We start from the raw sequence: 16299 nt of genomic DNA, 5'->3' as shown, positions 1-16299 counted from the left end.
TTAGATAAAAAACTGTTAAAACAGTGAGCATATAAAGATTTATAGTGCTTTTATGGATGACATCCTGTTGGAATAATAAGGTTCAAGATTTTCATCTGGAAAATGTTTGAAGCACAAGGCATGAATGTCTCACAGAATCAGCTGTGTGTGTGTTAAAACAAACAATCTTACCCATCAGGAGACTGTCTGGCTACCATGTCTGTGGGAAGAAAAAAAGCTGTTTAATATTTAATTGAATTTGTTTTTTTAATCACTTACAAAAAAAGATTTTAATAAGGTGCTTTAATATCAGTGGTGAACCGTAGGTGTTTGTACAATAATTCACCCAAAAATTTAATTTACACTTTTAATCAACCTTCACTTGTTCCAAACCTGTTTGACTTACTTTCTTGTGTTGAACACTAAAGATACATTTTTTTTTTAAGTTGAAAATCTGTAATCATTGACGTACATTCAGAAAAAAACAAAAACTATGATAGTCAATATTTACAGGTTTACAGCATTCCTCAAAATATCTTTGTTTGTGTGCAACAGAAAAAAAGAAACTCAAACAACAAACTTTGAACAAGTAAAAAGGGAGCAACTGATGACACAATTTTCAGTTTTGGGTGAACTATCCCTTTGAGTACATTTTTTCAAGTATTTTATTGGAGTTTTTTGTTGTAGGAATATTTTGTATATTTTTTGTATATTTGTATATTTGCACATTTTATATATTTTGAAAAACACAAATTTTAACTGCAGACATTGTTGAGCAATTCTTTTACAAGTTAACAATTAATTCAGAGCTAGACTATCATTTATGACTAATTTAACCCAGTGATCCATTTAGACTGAGTCTGTTCTGTGACACATGGTGCAAAATGTAAGTTACTCATGCAGAATTGTAGGATTTATTGTTGTAAATGAAAGTAATTTAAAGGTAATGACTGGTTTTGTAAATTAAATGAGCTATAAAATAAATCCACTATTTGAAATGCTTGAATGATCTCCTTGTTTATTTTGTCTGAACAGGGCAGATTTTTTTCATATAAAATACTTATTATAACACAAATTATTCTTCATGCATTTCACACTGATTTAACAAATAAAATATATGAAATTGCTACATTCTTCTTTAAAATGGCAACACATTTTTATATACAGTCCTTTGCATAATTGAGTACACCCCATTTTGAAAATGAATATTTTTATCCATTTCTCAGTGAATAAAGGTAATCTATATTGATGCATTTCAACAAAACAGATTTATTAATCAGATATATTTATGAGAATAATATTTTAGTCGCCAAACATCTTTAGAAATAGAAAGATAATATATTTAAATTGATGCAAAATATTGAAAAAAGAAAAAACTTACTTACAAAATTTCAACAAAATTGTATATAGGTTTTGTTTTTCTTGATTTTTGCTATTTTAGAAAATTTTATTTATTATTTTTCTTAAACATCTAAATTTGGGTGTACTCATTTTTTACCCATTATTGTAAGTTATTTTTTTAGATAAGCTCCAGATTTGGCTTCAGTACTGACTAATCTAATGTATATGCACAAATATAATATTAAAAAGCATCCTATAGAAAATATTTATTTAAATGAAAGATTTCTGGGGGGTGTACGCATATATGCTAAGCACTGTATGTGTATATATATATATATATATATATATATATATATATATATATATATATATATATATATATATATATATATATATATATATATACATATATACATATATATATATATATTTTAATCATTTATATATTACATTTTTTTGTTACATACTAGTATGTATTGTGTATTTAAATTATCATTTTTATTTCATTTGATCATTATCATTTAAATTATCATTAATTATTCCTTATGGTTTTCAGTATATGGCATGTGGATAATATTAAATATTAAAATTATACATTCATTATTTATTAGTGTAAATTTAACAGCAAAAATAAGCACTACGACTGAGATGAAACTGAAAAGGCAGACTTTATACTTAACTGAATTAATATTTTGTTTGGTATTGCTTTTGTATACCTTGTGATACTGTACATACTATGCAAACAAACCTGGGTGTGTGTGAGGATGTGTGGGCATATTCTGCTCCTCCACACCAGCAGGGGTTCCTCCGTTGACTGCTGGCTGATTACTGTGCATGACATGCTTCATAGATTGACAATAAAGTGCATTTACATCAGAGCTGCCTGAAAGCTCAGCTTCCACATGAGGAGTTCCTGACTCTTTATCCTCCACTGCATTCTTCTCGTCTTCACTGTCGTCAAACTCAAACTTCTCACCAGTTTCCTCATCATCCTCATCCTCCTCTTCCTCCTCCTGGGGCTTCTGAGTCACACCAGTGACCATGGACTCTAAGACAACACACAAAAATATTGCTAGTTAAGTGAGTATTTTGAGGATTTCAAGGTGTTGCTGTAGTTGCTAGTGTGTTTATGATAGTTGTCTAAGAAAGTCATGAATGATGAATCAAAGCTACTATTCCACAAGTTAAAATGCATGCTAGCATGTAGAAGGTGCTAGTTTTATTCACACAGCTACTAAACATATACATAAACAATGTGATAAACATTCATTTGACAAAATTAGAGCTAGCATAACACTCTAAACCGGGGTGTCCAAACTCGGTCCTGAAGGGCCGGTGTCCTGCAGATTTGAGCTCTAACTTCCTTCAACACACCTGCAAGGATGTTTCTAGACTAGTAAGAGCTTGATTAGTTAGGCCAGCTTTGTCTGATTGGGGTTGGAACTAAACTTTGCAGGACACCGGCCCTCCAGTACTGAGTCTGGACATCCCTGCTCTAAACTGATGAGTAGGCCCACACAGAATCTGCGGGCGCAGAATTTCGAAGATTTCCAAAGATTTCAAGCCCATCATTGATTCTGTTTATTTACTTGTGTAAATGTGTGCAAATTTATATTTATTCTTTATATTAAAATTATTTTTATTTATTTTAGTATGATTATTGACTAATATCAAAATGTTCATTTAATTTATTTACAATAAAGTGTAAATTAATATTTTCTGTCTTTTAGTAGATATAGAAGACTTCCACTTTTATCTGGTAAACAATGCATCTAATTAGATTTGCATTGTAAACATTAGATACAAGTTAAAAAGGTATTACGTTTTAGTTCTTATATTAAGTTTTTAGTTATGATACTCCTAAAATCATTTCGCATAAATCCGCACATTTTTAACAAAATCCTGCACGGAAATAGAAAAAAACTGTCTGCAGATTCGGTCTGGCCCTAATGAGTATTTTGCATTGACTGTAAAAGATATGGATGTAGTATCCGTAATGTCACCTATAGGTTTCTGAAGAACGTAAATCAAGCCATAAATGTATACACTAGATATCACATACGGACCCTGAGCATGTGTCAACTCCACATTTGTACAGTGCTGCCTGGACAAACGTCATTCTACCAGACTAGTCAAGAAGACTAAAGTCAATCTAAAGAGGCTGGACTTTTGCACTGCATATGGGTGTAGTAATGAGCAAACAAAGAAAACAAAGCACAAAGGCATCACATTTCATAGGTAAGATTTAGTTTTTTACATTTTTTTTCTGTAATGAACTTTTGTACTAAACAAGTGTGGATAATATTACAGTCTCTTACTGCCATGACCATAAGGCAAAGTAGCTCTGAACTCACACTTAATACTAGGCCTATGCTAGTTTTGTTTAATAAAATAAGCAAGCAATGTAAATAAAATGTGACAACAAGATGCTGCGCTGCCAGAAACTTGTATTATTGTCAGCTATGTGAATGAGTCGTTCATAACGAGGATTCATTCACGAACTAATAGTTCCTTCTGTTAGAATGAGAAGTGAAAGCAGGAAAAGAGGAGTGTTTCAGGACACAAATTAGATCAAATTTAAAAGGGAGGGAGAATAATACATTGCACACAAAAACACGCTCTTTGTCAACAATGACCATGTGATCACTTATTCATTGATGTAGAAAAGTGATGTAAAATGATAATTTTCGTCATTTTAAAAAATATTTGCGTAATGACCACCGGAAAAACTCCCGATCATAGATTATGTATATGTATATATGTGTATATATCTCTGGCTTTGGATGGCCAGTCCTCCACTGTACCTTGGTCTCACATTCATTTCAAAGGGGTCCTACCCTGTACTAAAATGGTGGCTCTATATCGTATTCCAACAAAAACATTCAGTTTATGCTTATTTATATAGTAAGGAAACTGTACTGTCAGGTTGTGTTGTTCTTAAAATTTGTTTGGGAATTACTATGCGAGTGTTGCAAGGTGACTGGTAAGCCTTCTTTAGAGTTCTCAGGGTTTTTCTGCTTGGTTTTAATGGTGTTCATAAAATTTTCTCAGGTTTTTCTGCAGGTTTCAGGTAGTCAAATCTAAGACTTTTTAAGAGTCCTTTAAGACCATTAAGAATAAAATCTTTGATTTATACAGGGTTAACGACTAAGGATTTTTTCTATTGGCCCGATATTATCATGTGGAATTTGTGTAATTGTTTTTAAGTTTTTTTACCTGATTAAGAAATTTAATTTGGGGAATATGCTGTAAAAATATCTAAGAGCTGTTGGGAATTTTATCTCTTTGAAATAAAAAAAAAAAACTTATTGTTGTAATACACTTATTATTGTATTGTTGGTCATTGAATGAATGTCAGCTCAATTGAATAAGCTTTACTTGGACAAATCAAAATTAGGACCTGTTTTAAATGATTTAAGACCTACAACATCATATATCAGTGAATTTGGGATTTCTTAAGGCCTAAAATGTAGTTTCTGAAACTTTTTAGGACCTTTTAAGACCCAGCAGACACCCTGTTATCTGAGTGTTTGAGTTTAGATTTGTTCAATTCAATCCATCTTTATTTGTATAGCACTTTTTACAATTTAGATAATGCCAAAGCAGCTTAGCAGATGAAGAAAACAGAATAAAAAGCCGTCACATTATTTTTAATTTATGGAAACATTATAGCACATCAGGCAGATAATAGAGTAGTGGTAGAAGTCCTAATGTAGTAATAGTTTAACTAAAACTGATTCGATTTAGTTTAATATAAATGTCTCTCTCAATGCAAATATTTTTTTAAATGATGAACATTTTACATCAATTTTTCTACATCGATGAATAAGTGACCGCATGGTCATTGTTGACAAAGACATTTGTTGACAAAAACTCTACCAATTGGCGGAAGTATAGACAAAACCGAAGGAGAAATCAGGGTCAGCCAGGCGACCAGTTCTCCTCAGTTCTGATTGCTATGTTGTTATGAGAGTGTACTGGGTTTGTTGTAAGCATTGGTAAAGTACTCTGAGTGATTGTTTGAGTTGGTAAAAGGGTGTTAGAGTGTTTCTACAGGTGGTTTATATGATTTTATGAGGTTTCCAAAAGTTTTTCTGAGTGATTGTTTAGGTGTTGGTTGTTGGTTACAAATGGTTGTTTGAGCATTGCTATGCGGTTTAAAGGCTAAGTGGATCTGAGTGGTTGTTTGAGCATTGCTATTTGGTGGATAGCATTTTCTGAGTGGGTGTTTTAGTGTTGCTATATTATTGCTTGAATAGTTAGTAAGCATCTCACTTGGGATGTCAGGAATGTTTTGAGTGGTTGTTTGAGCATTACTAGTGTGATTAGTATTGCCACAAATCACAACAATCTCACCCACCCCTAAGCCTGTTTTGGTAAACATTTTATTTTGATGGTCCATTTCAGTGACTGTCTGCTTAATATCTGTTGATACTGCTCCTTCAACAGACATTTAACTGACTATAAGAAACTTTGCAAGTACATGTCAACTTACACTAACCCTAACCCCAACCTAACAGTCTACTTATAATCTAATGAGATTTAGTTGGCATGCAGATGCATTGTAACTTATATTAAGCAAACGGACCATCAAAATAAAGTGTGACCCTTGTTTTTACAAATGTAGATATGTGGTAGGGCTTATCATATTAAAAAGAATCTGCCATTGCAATATTTTGCTTTTCTGCTGTATATATTGTGATTATGAAATACATTTAGCCAAATGATTTAGATAGCTCTATTTCGAAATTATTTGTTAATTTAGATTGATAGGGACGATGTTACAGGGAAATAATTAATGCATAAAATATAATAAACAAATTACAAGCATAAATATACAATACAACAGTGGAATAAACAGTGCTTTTCTGGGAAGTCTTAATAGTATGGAGCCTTTTCACAAGACTGTTGAGATGCGTTTAACAGTCATCATGATCTCTAATTCCTAAAAGTTTTTAATATTGATTTTTTTTAAACGTATGAAAATTTATATGTATTATATTATCTTTGCATCAAATTACAAAAAACAAATTTCCACTTATGTGAAGTGTTTCTAATGCAGCACTTATGGGGCTGAAGGTAAGTTTGACGTTATCTCTCGTCTTGCTGCTGTCATCAGTCTAACACAAGTTTTCTTCCTTTTTCTTAAAGTCTTGATAATGCCATTAAGGAGTTTTTTCTTTTATTATTTTAGCAAATAGGCTTGTAAAATATAAAATAAAAATATTTGTTTTGCTCGCCAGTTCACTGCGCTTTAAGTTTACCCAACCAGGACGCCTTCCTGGAAATGTGAAAAGGGTCTATTATACATAAATTGAATAATCAAATGTAAAATAGCACTGCATAGTCTTTATTATGTAAATATTTCAAGGAAATTTGTCTTTTTAAGTTATTGAATACTAGAAGCTCCCTTGAAATGCTCACACAGTCCCAGGCCTTAAAAAACATATGCATATGATAAACTATCACTGCAGTGACTCTCCTCAACTATTATCCCTACTCAACATGGCACATCTCGTGATGTGATTATTGCAGATACACACAGTGATATCAATAATAAAGCATTGTGTTGTTCAGCCCTAATATCCAGGTTTTAAAAACAGAGAACAAACTATTTAATTTCATAAGAGTTTTGTTTATTAGTGTAACAATATAAGCCCCAAGACCCGTCTGTTATGCACTGATTGCGATGTAACACTCTGACTTAGTGTGCATAATCCAATTTGACATAAAAGCATAAACAACAAACAATTGTGTCTTTATAATTCAGAGCACACTCTTGTATCTAAGCAGCTCCATTTGCATTCCATTATGAAGCCAGATTGAGTCAAAGGGGAGGCTCTAAAATATGTTTTGACCATAACACTGGAAACAAAATCCTCGTGAGTCATCATTTGGTTCGAAAAACACCCAATCCTCACAAGCCTAAAGCCAAGACACTGATAACACATACCACAAACACTGAACAGATGGACAAAATAATAATACACATCTGTTACACGTACTAAAAGTGTAAGCGTGTTGTAAGCCGAATCCCAAAGCAATAATGACAGCCTGTATTTTTCTTTTTGTTAACCATAAAGCCAAGTTAAGCAACTATTACATCACTTTTTTGGCCATGTCTGACCAGTTGTTGGAACATTACATTTAGGAAAAGAATCCAAAGTGCAGGAATACAGATTACAGACCGCACAAGATGGAGAATAACAGATCATGTGATGAGCAGGATTACACATGTGACCATATGGTCTCTTCGGAGAATACGCAACTGAAAGTACTTCATACAACTAAATGTTTTAACTATGAAAGTGGCTTGTGCAAATCAGTTATAGTATAGCAAAGAAGAAATTTATATGCTCACATTTATATCTTTATATCTCTACAGTTTTTTTTGGTGCACATTTACCTTATAAAATAACAGAAGTTACTTCATAGCAGTCCAATATAAACTCACATGACTTGAAAATGGCTCTAAAGGTCAGTAATCATGCAATCCTCAGCCCTCTATTTACTTCAACAATCACAAAAACCAACAAAACAATGGTTTTACCATGCCGCTTGTTGTCCTCAACCCCCTCACTCCAGCAGAAGTATGAAAACCTCTTAGACCCGGCCAGGTGAATTTTGGGTGAACCTAAAAATTTTAGCGATTGCCTCATGCAAACAGTCTCCATAGCTGCAGGATGATTGTGTGTCAAGAGCAGGTGGCATATGGTGCAAGAATTGCTCTGCTGCAGCATATGGTCAGTTACCTTGAGCGCTCAGGCAGTTTCCAAAGATCTCGAGAGATTAAGTGGGTAATGCCGTGTTCCCTCTAGGTAACTATGTTTCAGTGGTTTACACAATATACTGTTTTGTAATGTACCAGAACAAATGACGTGCAGGGGTAAATACACTGTCATTATGATTTCTCTGTATTTGAAGAGCGCACCCTAATGTGTCATGCACAGATACCCTTTGTTTGGGCTTGTTTGTGTCAGAGAGTGCAGTGAACAGTGTGATGTCACCTCCTCAAACATCTTGGCAGGGCTACTAAATCATGACTACACACCACTGGGCTTGGAAGATCTGTATTTGAATAAGAGTATGTGGGGTAACAGCGTGTAGGAGTGTACATGTGCCAAGCTAAGTTAAATAATTTAATTTAATTTAATTTAATTTAATTTAATTTAATTTAATTTAATTTAATTTAATTTAATTTAATTTAATTTAATTTAATTTAATTTAATTTAATTTAATTTAATTTAATTTTTATTATTAATTCATTATCTTTTCGGCTTAGTCCCTTTATTATTAATGATCCGCCAATTTATCGAGCACATGTTTTACGCAGTGGATTCACACTCATACACTACAGACAATTTAGCCTACCCAATTCACCTGTTCCGCATGTCTTTGAACTGTGGGGGAAACCGGAGCACCCAGAGGAAACCCACACAAATGAAGGGAGAACATGCAAACTCCACACAGAAATGCCTGACCCAGCCGAGGCTCGAACCAGAGACCTTCTTGCTGTGAGGCGACAGTACTACCTACTGTGCCACTGCATTGCGTAAATTAAATTAAATTAAATTAAATTAAATTAAATTAAATTAAATTAAATTTAATTTAATTTAATTTAATTTAATTTAATTTAATTTAATTTAATTTAATTTAATTTAATTTAATTTAATTTAATTTAATTTAATTTAATTTAATTTAATTTAATAATTGAAGATTCAAGTACCCAATCCATTTTTAAGAACAATACATACATGTTAGTAGGGCTGCAACACATTGGATATTTAGTTTTCCTGCTATATATATTGCGATATGGTTATTTTTTTAATTGAATACCTCTATTTGGAAAGATTTCCTTTCTTTAGATATATTACAATGATCAAGTATTTTTCCATGCAGTGCATCTGAATAAATATAATAAATTACAAGCATATATAAATACAACAGAGCAAAGGTAAAAGGTAAATAATCAGTGCTTTATGGTTTTCTGAGTCTAAAAATATTCAAACATATAAATTGAACAATCAAACTAAATATCATGATTAACACTGTATAAATTATTTCTAAATAATTATATTTAATAATATCGTTATCTTTTAAACTTTAATAAACAATCTAATCCAGCGATGTGACTATTGTGGATACACACGATGCACAAACAATATATTATGTAGCTATACATGTTATAAAAATAAAACTAAGATGAAACCAATCCAAAACTAAGATGAAACCAATCTTATAGTTATAATATAAATGTAATAATTAATTGTATTAAAATAAACTAATTATTAATAATTTTAATACATTTAACGCTTAATATAAAATGTGATTCAAACTAGTAATACAGAACTGTCTTTTGAGTGCAATTATGAAATTTAGGGGTCTGTGTTTTTCTTTTTACATAATGTTTTTAATAATCTACACATGTTTGGGTTTATCAGGCCTATCATACTCGCATGACACAGCAGTTCATCATCATGCAAGTTTACTATCTGCATGCATAAAGCCTTGTCACTTTAAACTCCTCATTTACTAGTGTAATACTAAGTGTATGTCACGTAAAAGTTTGTGTTGAAACTTGGCACAAGTTGTTGTTAAATTTGGTCCAAGAACTATTAAACATTTATTTCTGTAACAGCAAATAAACTGAAACCAAGCAGTGGTCTGTTGTGAATCTCCGCAAGTATTGCTCGTGGGAAGATTTTGACATTTATAATAACTATACCGATATAATACATTCATTCATCCATTTTCTTTTCAGCTTAGTCCCTTTATTAATCAGGGGTTGCCACAGCGGAATGAACTGCCAACTTATCCAGCATATGTTTTACGCAGCGGATGCCCTTCTATCCACAACCCAACACTGGGAAACACCCACACATTCATGTATTCACACACATACACTATGGCCAATTTAGCTTATTCAATTCACCTATAGCACATGTCTTTGGACTGTGGGGGAATCCCAGGCGAACACAAGGTGAACATGCAAACTCCACACCGAAATGCCAGATGACCCAGTCGGGGCTCGAACCAGCAATCTTCTTGTTGTGAGGCAATCGTGCTACCCACTGCGCCACCGTGACGCACAAGGATATAATACTAAAGAACTAAACTAAATACTAAGAACTAAAATAAATTCATTATGCAGTCAAAAAAATGTTTTTACTACTTGTTCAAACTACTTATTTAAAATGAGCTGAAACAACACAATTTTTGAGATTCTTTTGGGATGACTTAATTGTTTTATATTCAATCCAAATAAATTTGTTAAGCTAACTTCATAAATTTGTGTTGGGACAAGGCATGAGACGATAACTGTTTTCAGGTTATACCGTGATTTAGAAAAGCCAAGGTTTTAAAATCAGCAACAACACATAAGATATATGTCAGAGTTTTTATTTACGTTTTTGTTTTTTGTTTTTTAGGACAACAATATCTCCAGCAGAAAATATATTCAAAGATTTTTAATCTTAAATGGTAAATAAATCTGTTTTTTAGAAACTAATGTAGGCAGTATTAAGTTTCTTGTTAGTTGTTAGTTGAAGGTAATTGTTTCATTTGAATCATTTAGCCTGACATGTTTACTGTTAAAATATTTTGGAAATGTTTCTCAAAATAAAATATTTTATTTTCAAAGGGGAATTTTTTATTTACTTTTTATTACCCATTTAAAAATAATATATTTTAGAGCAGTAATTACAATACAGTGAAATCATGATAGTTGTATCCAAGGTTATTATACCGTCAAAATCGTATATGCCTAGTTAGAACAACATAAATTAACAGTGAGGAACACTGCATTTTTACAGTGTGCGTGGTTCCTATTTGAGGTCTTTTTGTAAAATAAATTAAAACAGATTTTTAAAAGATTTTTTAACATATTGAAAACAATGAGCAGCATAACATGTACTAACCTTTATCAGGAGGGGTAAGAGACTGTGGAGATGCCATGAAGTTAATTTCTAGTCATGTCTACACTCCTGTAAAAGAGAAAAATACTGTCAACACATTGACTCTAATATGTTAAATTCCTCAAACACACAGTGTTTTTGTATAACAGTTAAACACAATGCCTTTAAACTGTAAAATATCTAACACCACATCTTTGAATAATGAACTGAATAGAATAAAATATGAATTTGAGTAATAATATTGCTGATAATAACTAAAGGAGTGATTACAGATAACTTCAGGGTGAAAATGTGAAATTCCTCAACATTGTGTGGCAGATTCAGGCTTGCCTTACCGGCTGAATCCTCGCACAACATCTCCTCCCACATTTATGGGAAAAACTCTCTGCATGTGTCAGAACAACACGACTTAACCAATACAAACCACAACTCAAACAAGAGGAAAGACCAGAGGGAGACACAGAAAAATGTGCTGAAGAAACTTTACAATAGGCTGAGTTACGTCAGTGCCACGCTGTACAAATATCCATTTAACTGTTGCCTGTATAGCTCACTCTTTATGTGTGTTTTCCATTTATTTATGCTTTCAAAGTGTTTGTATCATGGAGCCTTGATCTCTGCTCTGTCAACTGCTGTTGTTGGAAAATCAAAGAAAGTGACAGTAGTTCTTCAGTAGTTTGAACTTAATGTATTGTATGGGTTGGTCATGTAAATTACAGTACAAAGCTTGTAATGAGCTGCCAGAACTTTATGTGTTATTTCACAGTTGTATTTCTATATTATTTTTATATATGCAAAATGAAGAGTTTAGATGCAAAAACCTCTAAATGCTGTCTGAACATTCTCCTGTGTGTATGTTCAGTAATATCTCTTATGGCAAAGAATAAGTCCTTTCCCTGGAAGTGAAATATCTCAACATAAACAAGAGAGGCTGAGAAAAATGTAAATTGTTGGTGGAAATTTCAGATGGCACTTAGAGGTTTTTGCATCTGAACTCTTCGTATTTTGTTTCAAATTAATTAAAATGTCAAAAAAGTCCCTTTATAAGACTGAACTGAATTCTCTACATTAAAGTTGTCTGAGAAGAGGTCAAGGTCTCATACTACAATTCAAAAGCAGAAATAAACTCATTAATTCAAAGACTGAATCAATAAATAATTTCAAGTCACAAAGCATTTGCATACAGTAAATAATAAAAACTTTAAACAACATTAAACAACTTCAATTTATAGCTCCTACAGCTGAAATATAACAAAAATACATACTAGATTAAGCAAAAAATGCAAATTAAACTTAACAGTTAAAAATGTTAACCTAGCAGCTAACTAAAATAGATAAAAAAATAAAGTCTTATAAAATTAATCAAAATAATAGAAATTACTTAAATCTATATATAAATCTCTAAACATTTCGTTAAAAATCACCACATTGGAATTATAAGGTTCTGTCTGCGGTCTGAATGATTTTGAGATATTGAGCTTTAAAGTTTTTGCATTCCATAGAAAACAGTATGTGTGTAACATTTGTTTTGTAAATAAAAAGTCTTAAAATGTAAACAACTTATTAAAAAAACATCCTATAATGTAAATAAGTTGTCATTTAATAAGAATATTTAAATTACTCAATTTTGACAAACACGTCAGATAGAACCTTATCATTCTAAGGTGACAAAATATCATAAAAGTTTACTCATTTTTTTATTAAATATTTAATAAGTGATCTAACAGTGCACTGAAAATCCCAGAAGTCAACTTTATCAATTGAAATGAGTGTCGTTAACTCAAAATTTACTGAAGGTTAATTCTACTCATACTCATACATATACATACTCATTATACTCATTTGAAAAGGGTTTTGAACTCAAGAGTTATTTAAATACCTCATTACTTCAACTTAAATGGAGTAAGTTCACAGTACTCATATAGGTTTTTTTTTTTACTCAAATGGTTTGTAGAAATCTGTTTTCTCAACTGGTTTGAGTTGCCTTAACTTCTTGGGTTTTACAGTACTCAGTTGGTTTAAGTTCTCTTAATTTAATGGGTTTTACTGTGCTCAAATTGCTTTATTTATTCAAATGGATTAAGTTCACGGTACTCATTAGGATTAGTTTTTGAACTTAAATAGTTTGTTGCAATCGGTTTCCTCAAATGGGTTGAGTTACCGTAGCTTTTTGGGTTTTACAGTGTATATAATTAATACTAAAATAATTGTTCCTGTGGATCACTTTTGTTATGAGTTTGACTGTCAGGAAGAGAATGCCAATTTTAAATGCTCTATAATTTTCTTCAAATACAAGTGACAGCCAAACCCACAAAGTGTTTGTCAAAGTCCCATATTGTTTTCTGATAGATAACCGTACAGCTGGAGGTCAGTCTGCATGAATTATTCACTAAAGAAGGCCAGGCTGAGGCCAGTGAATGCACAAAGGCAAGACAGCGTCTTTCCCTCTCCAAGAACACAGCAAGGTTGAATTGTTGAGAGTAAAGCACAGAGTAAGAACTGAGGCCCAATGAATGGCCCAGCAAATCCTTACAAAGAAATGACACAGGCATTGCCTTGGACACAAGGCACAATGAGACAGGCATCTGAACCTCCAAATACATTAACTCTCCATGCCCGCTCTTTTTTACAGACCTTTTATCACGGAAAACCATCTCTACTTCCTGTTTAGGTTGCTTTGTAAATTTGCAATCAGTCAATTCACTTGACAGAACTGATTAGGTAAAACACAAACATAACAGGCTGTAGCCTTGGGCTTAAAATAATGACCAAAAGGAGCGGTTTGATTCAAAATGGTCATCCCACGTGAGTCAGGGATATCAAACCACTGGATAACTGAAAGACAGAGCATAAATCTGGCCTCAGAGTAGCTTTAGCACAGGCCTGATATGATGATTACCTTTTAAATATCATTAATATTCCATAGTAAAAGTCATTTTACACAGCCACTATTGCTGTCAGGTGAAATATAGCTGTGTTCGAGGGGTATTGTCTATCTGGATGCTTAATTCTGCTCAGGGATCAATAGACTCTATTTATGTTTATCTATTATGTCAAAATAGCATTAGCATTGTATGATTTGAAGCTACAATTTTAACCATATCAATAATAAATATATATAAAAAGATTCATTTCACAAAGGAACATCAGGTGAATTAACAACACATTCTTTAATATGGAGTCAATACTGAATCAAGTGGCATGATTGTTACGCACAATCACTCTTTCATCTGACAGTCTGGATGTTTTTGTTGTTGTTAATGTTGTTTTTTGTAATAATCTACAGCTTCATGATTATCACTCCCCCCTAGTGAGTTGCATTGTTACATTTTGTACATGTAAAACAACCTAAGCACTGCATTTTTGAGCTCTTATTCCAAAGAAAGACTTACTCACAGGCCTGGTCTTAAGTCCCTTAAAATGTCACCCCTCTGATTTTGTCCTTATTGATCAGGAGCTATCAATACAAATCCATTGTCACGTCTGCTCCCATCTTTGCGCAGTGCAGCCATCTGTGAATGTAAAATTGATGACACCACTGTATCTTCCTCAGAAAGCACAACAGATGTAAACAGCTGATCTGCGGTCTTTTAGTGGAAGAACAAGTTCTGAGTCTCTCCCGGTGCATTAACTGACACGGTGAAAAAGAGAACTCTTCTCCCTCTATTCTTTTCACTCAGTCCCTCCCTTTTTCCTTTCTTTTCACTCACTCCTTCCCCCTGCCGTACATCAGGAGAGAGCCTCCATGTAAATATTCTCAGGAACAACCAGCCAATGAAAGACGAGCAGGGCTGCAATCCGACCAATCAATGACTACTTCCAGCTTTCTTTCAGAAATTCCATGCTGCTGGATTCAGGATTTTTTCCAACTGTGTCCAAAAACGTAAACATTTTTTTTATAAATATTTGACTAATGACGTATATAACAACTAATGGTGGTAAACATTAGAAAGCCAAGAATACTGTTTATTATTTCCTAGACTGTTTTTATTTCCTCCCTGAAGTTACTTCAAATGTCAGTCAAGTTAAACAAGATAGACCAGGTTGTTTTTGTCCTTTTCACCTCTATTGAATATCCTGGTTTAAGTAAGATAAAATGCACCATAATGTTTGTATTTCCTATGACAAGCCATTTTGACTTTGATTTATTTCCAGGATTTGATTAAGATCTCTAATTATGATTTGTGAATGGCAGTTTATTGGCATATTGTGTAAAGATATTTACAGCTATTACAAATTACTTATTAACATTTATTTTTTTATATCAATTTGATTTCTGTGTTTTTGGTATCAAGAATTGGTGTTTTTATTAGTGAAGTAATTCTTACAAAATCTGTTGCAAAAATTACCATTTATGATCAACTGCCCCACCAAGAAAAACTATTTTGGATTGCATTTCTAAACTCCTAGTTCTTCTTAACTCATTTTTGTACAACACATCTAATAAATTCTAAAATATAAATCACTACCAAATAGTTGACATGTCAGATTATGCTAAAAGTACTGTAATTAATACATATACTATGAAAAATCTGATAATTTGAAGTGTAGGACCAATTTATTTAAAAAATAATCAAAATAAAAAATGTTTGAATACTAAATCCTTTTTTTTTAAGTTTGCCATAAAATATTTCAGATTCTCATTTAACATGCTTTCTTGTTGTTGTTATTTTACTATAAAACTAAAATCAAGTGTAGTAGTGCAACAAGATTATGCTTGCATGTTTATTTTGTAAACCAACAATTCAGTCTAGTGTAAACCATTCTTCAAAACAATCAAACTATGGTCAAGCATTTGGTAGAGCAGGCAGTTAAAGGGTTAAGAATGATTTTAAAATAACATTATTTAACAATATGTGGCTCTTTATGGATTCTCAGAAGCTATAGACATTAAAGATGTAAAACAAAAAATACATTGGGACCATTGTTTTTGTTAATATCCCTCAAAATGGTCTGTAAAATATATGTTTGCTTTTACAAATAACCTGACAGCAAGGTAAAATGAACATGTTATTTGTTTATGTTGGTGTCCTGACATTTTGTCCTACCCATCAGTTTATGCTAC

At 32.4% G+C, this 16299-nt stretch overlaps 1 protein-coding gene across 18 annotated transcripts in view; it reads right to left on the bottom strand.

Annotated features, from left to right (window-relative positions):
- arhgef10lb (Rho guanine nucleotide exchange factor (GEF) 10-like b) overlaps window positions 1–16299 on the bottom strand; it is a 99953-nt gene that overhangs the window by 82396 nt on the left and 1258 nt on the right. For 5 of the 18 annotated variants that reach the window (XM_073938949.1, XM_073938940.1, XM_073938948.1 and 2 more), the window contains 4 exons: window positions 14627–14746; window positions 11238–11303; window positions 2069–2368; window positions 172–199 (listed from right to left, as the gene is read on the bottom strand). In XM_073938949.1, coding sequence (XP_073795050.1) covers window positions 172–199; window positions 2069–2368; window positions 11238–11274 — 365 coding nt within the window. In that variant the 5' untranslated portion in view covers window positions 11275–11303; window positions 14627–14746. Of the gene's footprint in view, window positions 1–171; window positions 200–2068; window positions 2369–7870; window positions 8184–11237; window positions 11304–14626; window positions 14871–16299 lie in introns of those variants that run through there. The other 13 variants (XM_021473666.3, XM_021473668.3, XM_021473667.3 and 10 more) reach the window with 4 other exon arrangements.

The sequence above is a fragment of the Danio rerio genome, chromosome 23 (genome assembly GCF_049306965.1).
Source record: "Danio rerio strain Tuebingen ecotype United States chromosome 23, GRCz12tu, whole genome shotgun sequence".
Taxonomy (NCBI): Eukaryota; Metazoa; Chordata; class Actinopteri; order Cypriniformes; family Danionidae; genus Danio; species Danio rerio.
The sequence above is the reverse complement of the archived record's forward strand: the minus strand, read 5'-3'. Positions and strand labels throughout refer to the sequence as shown.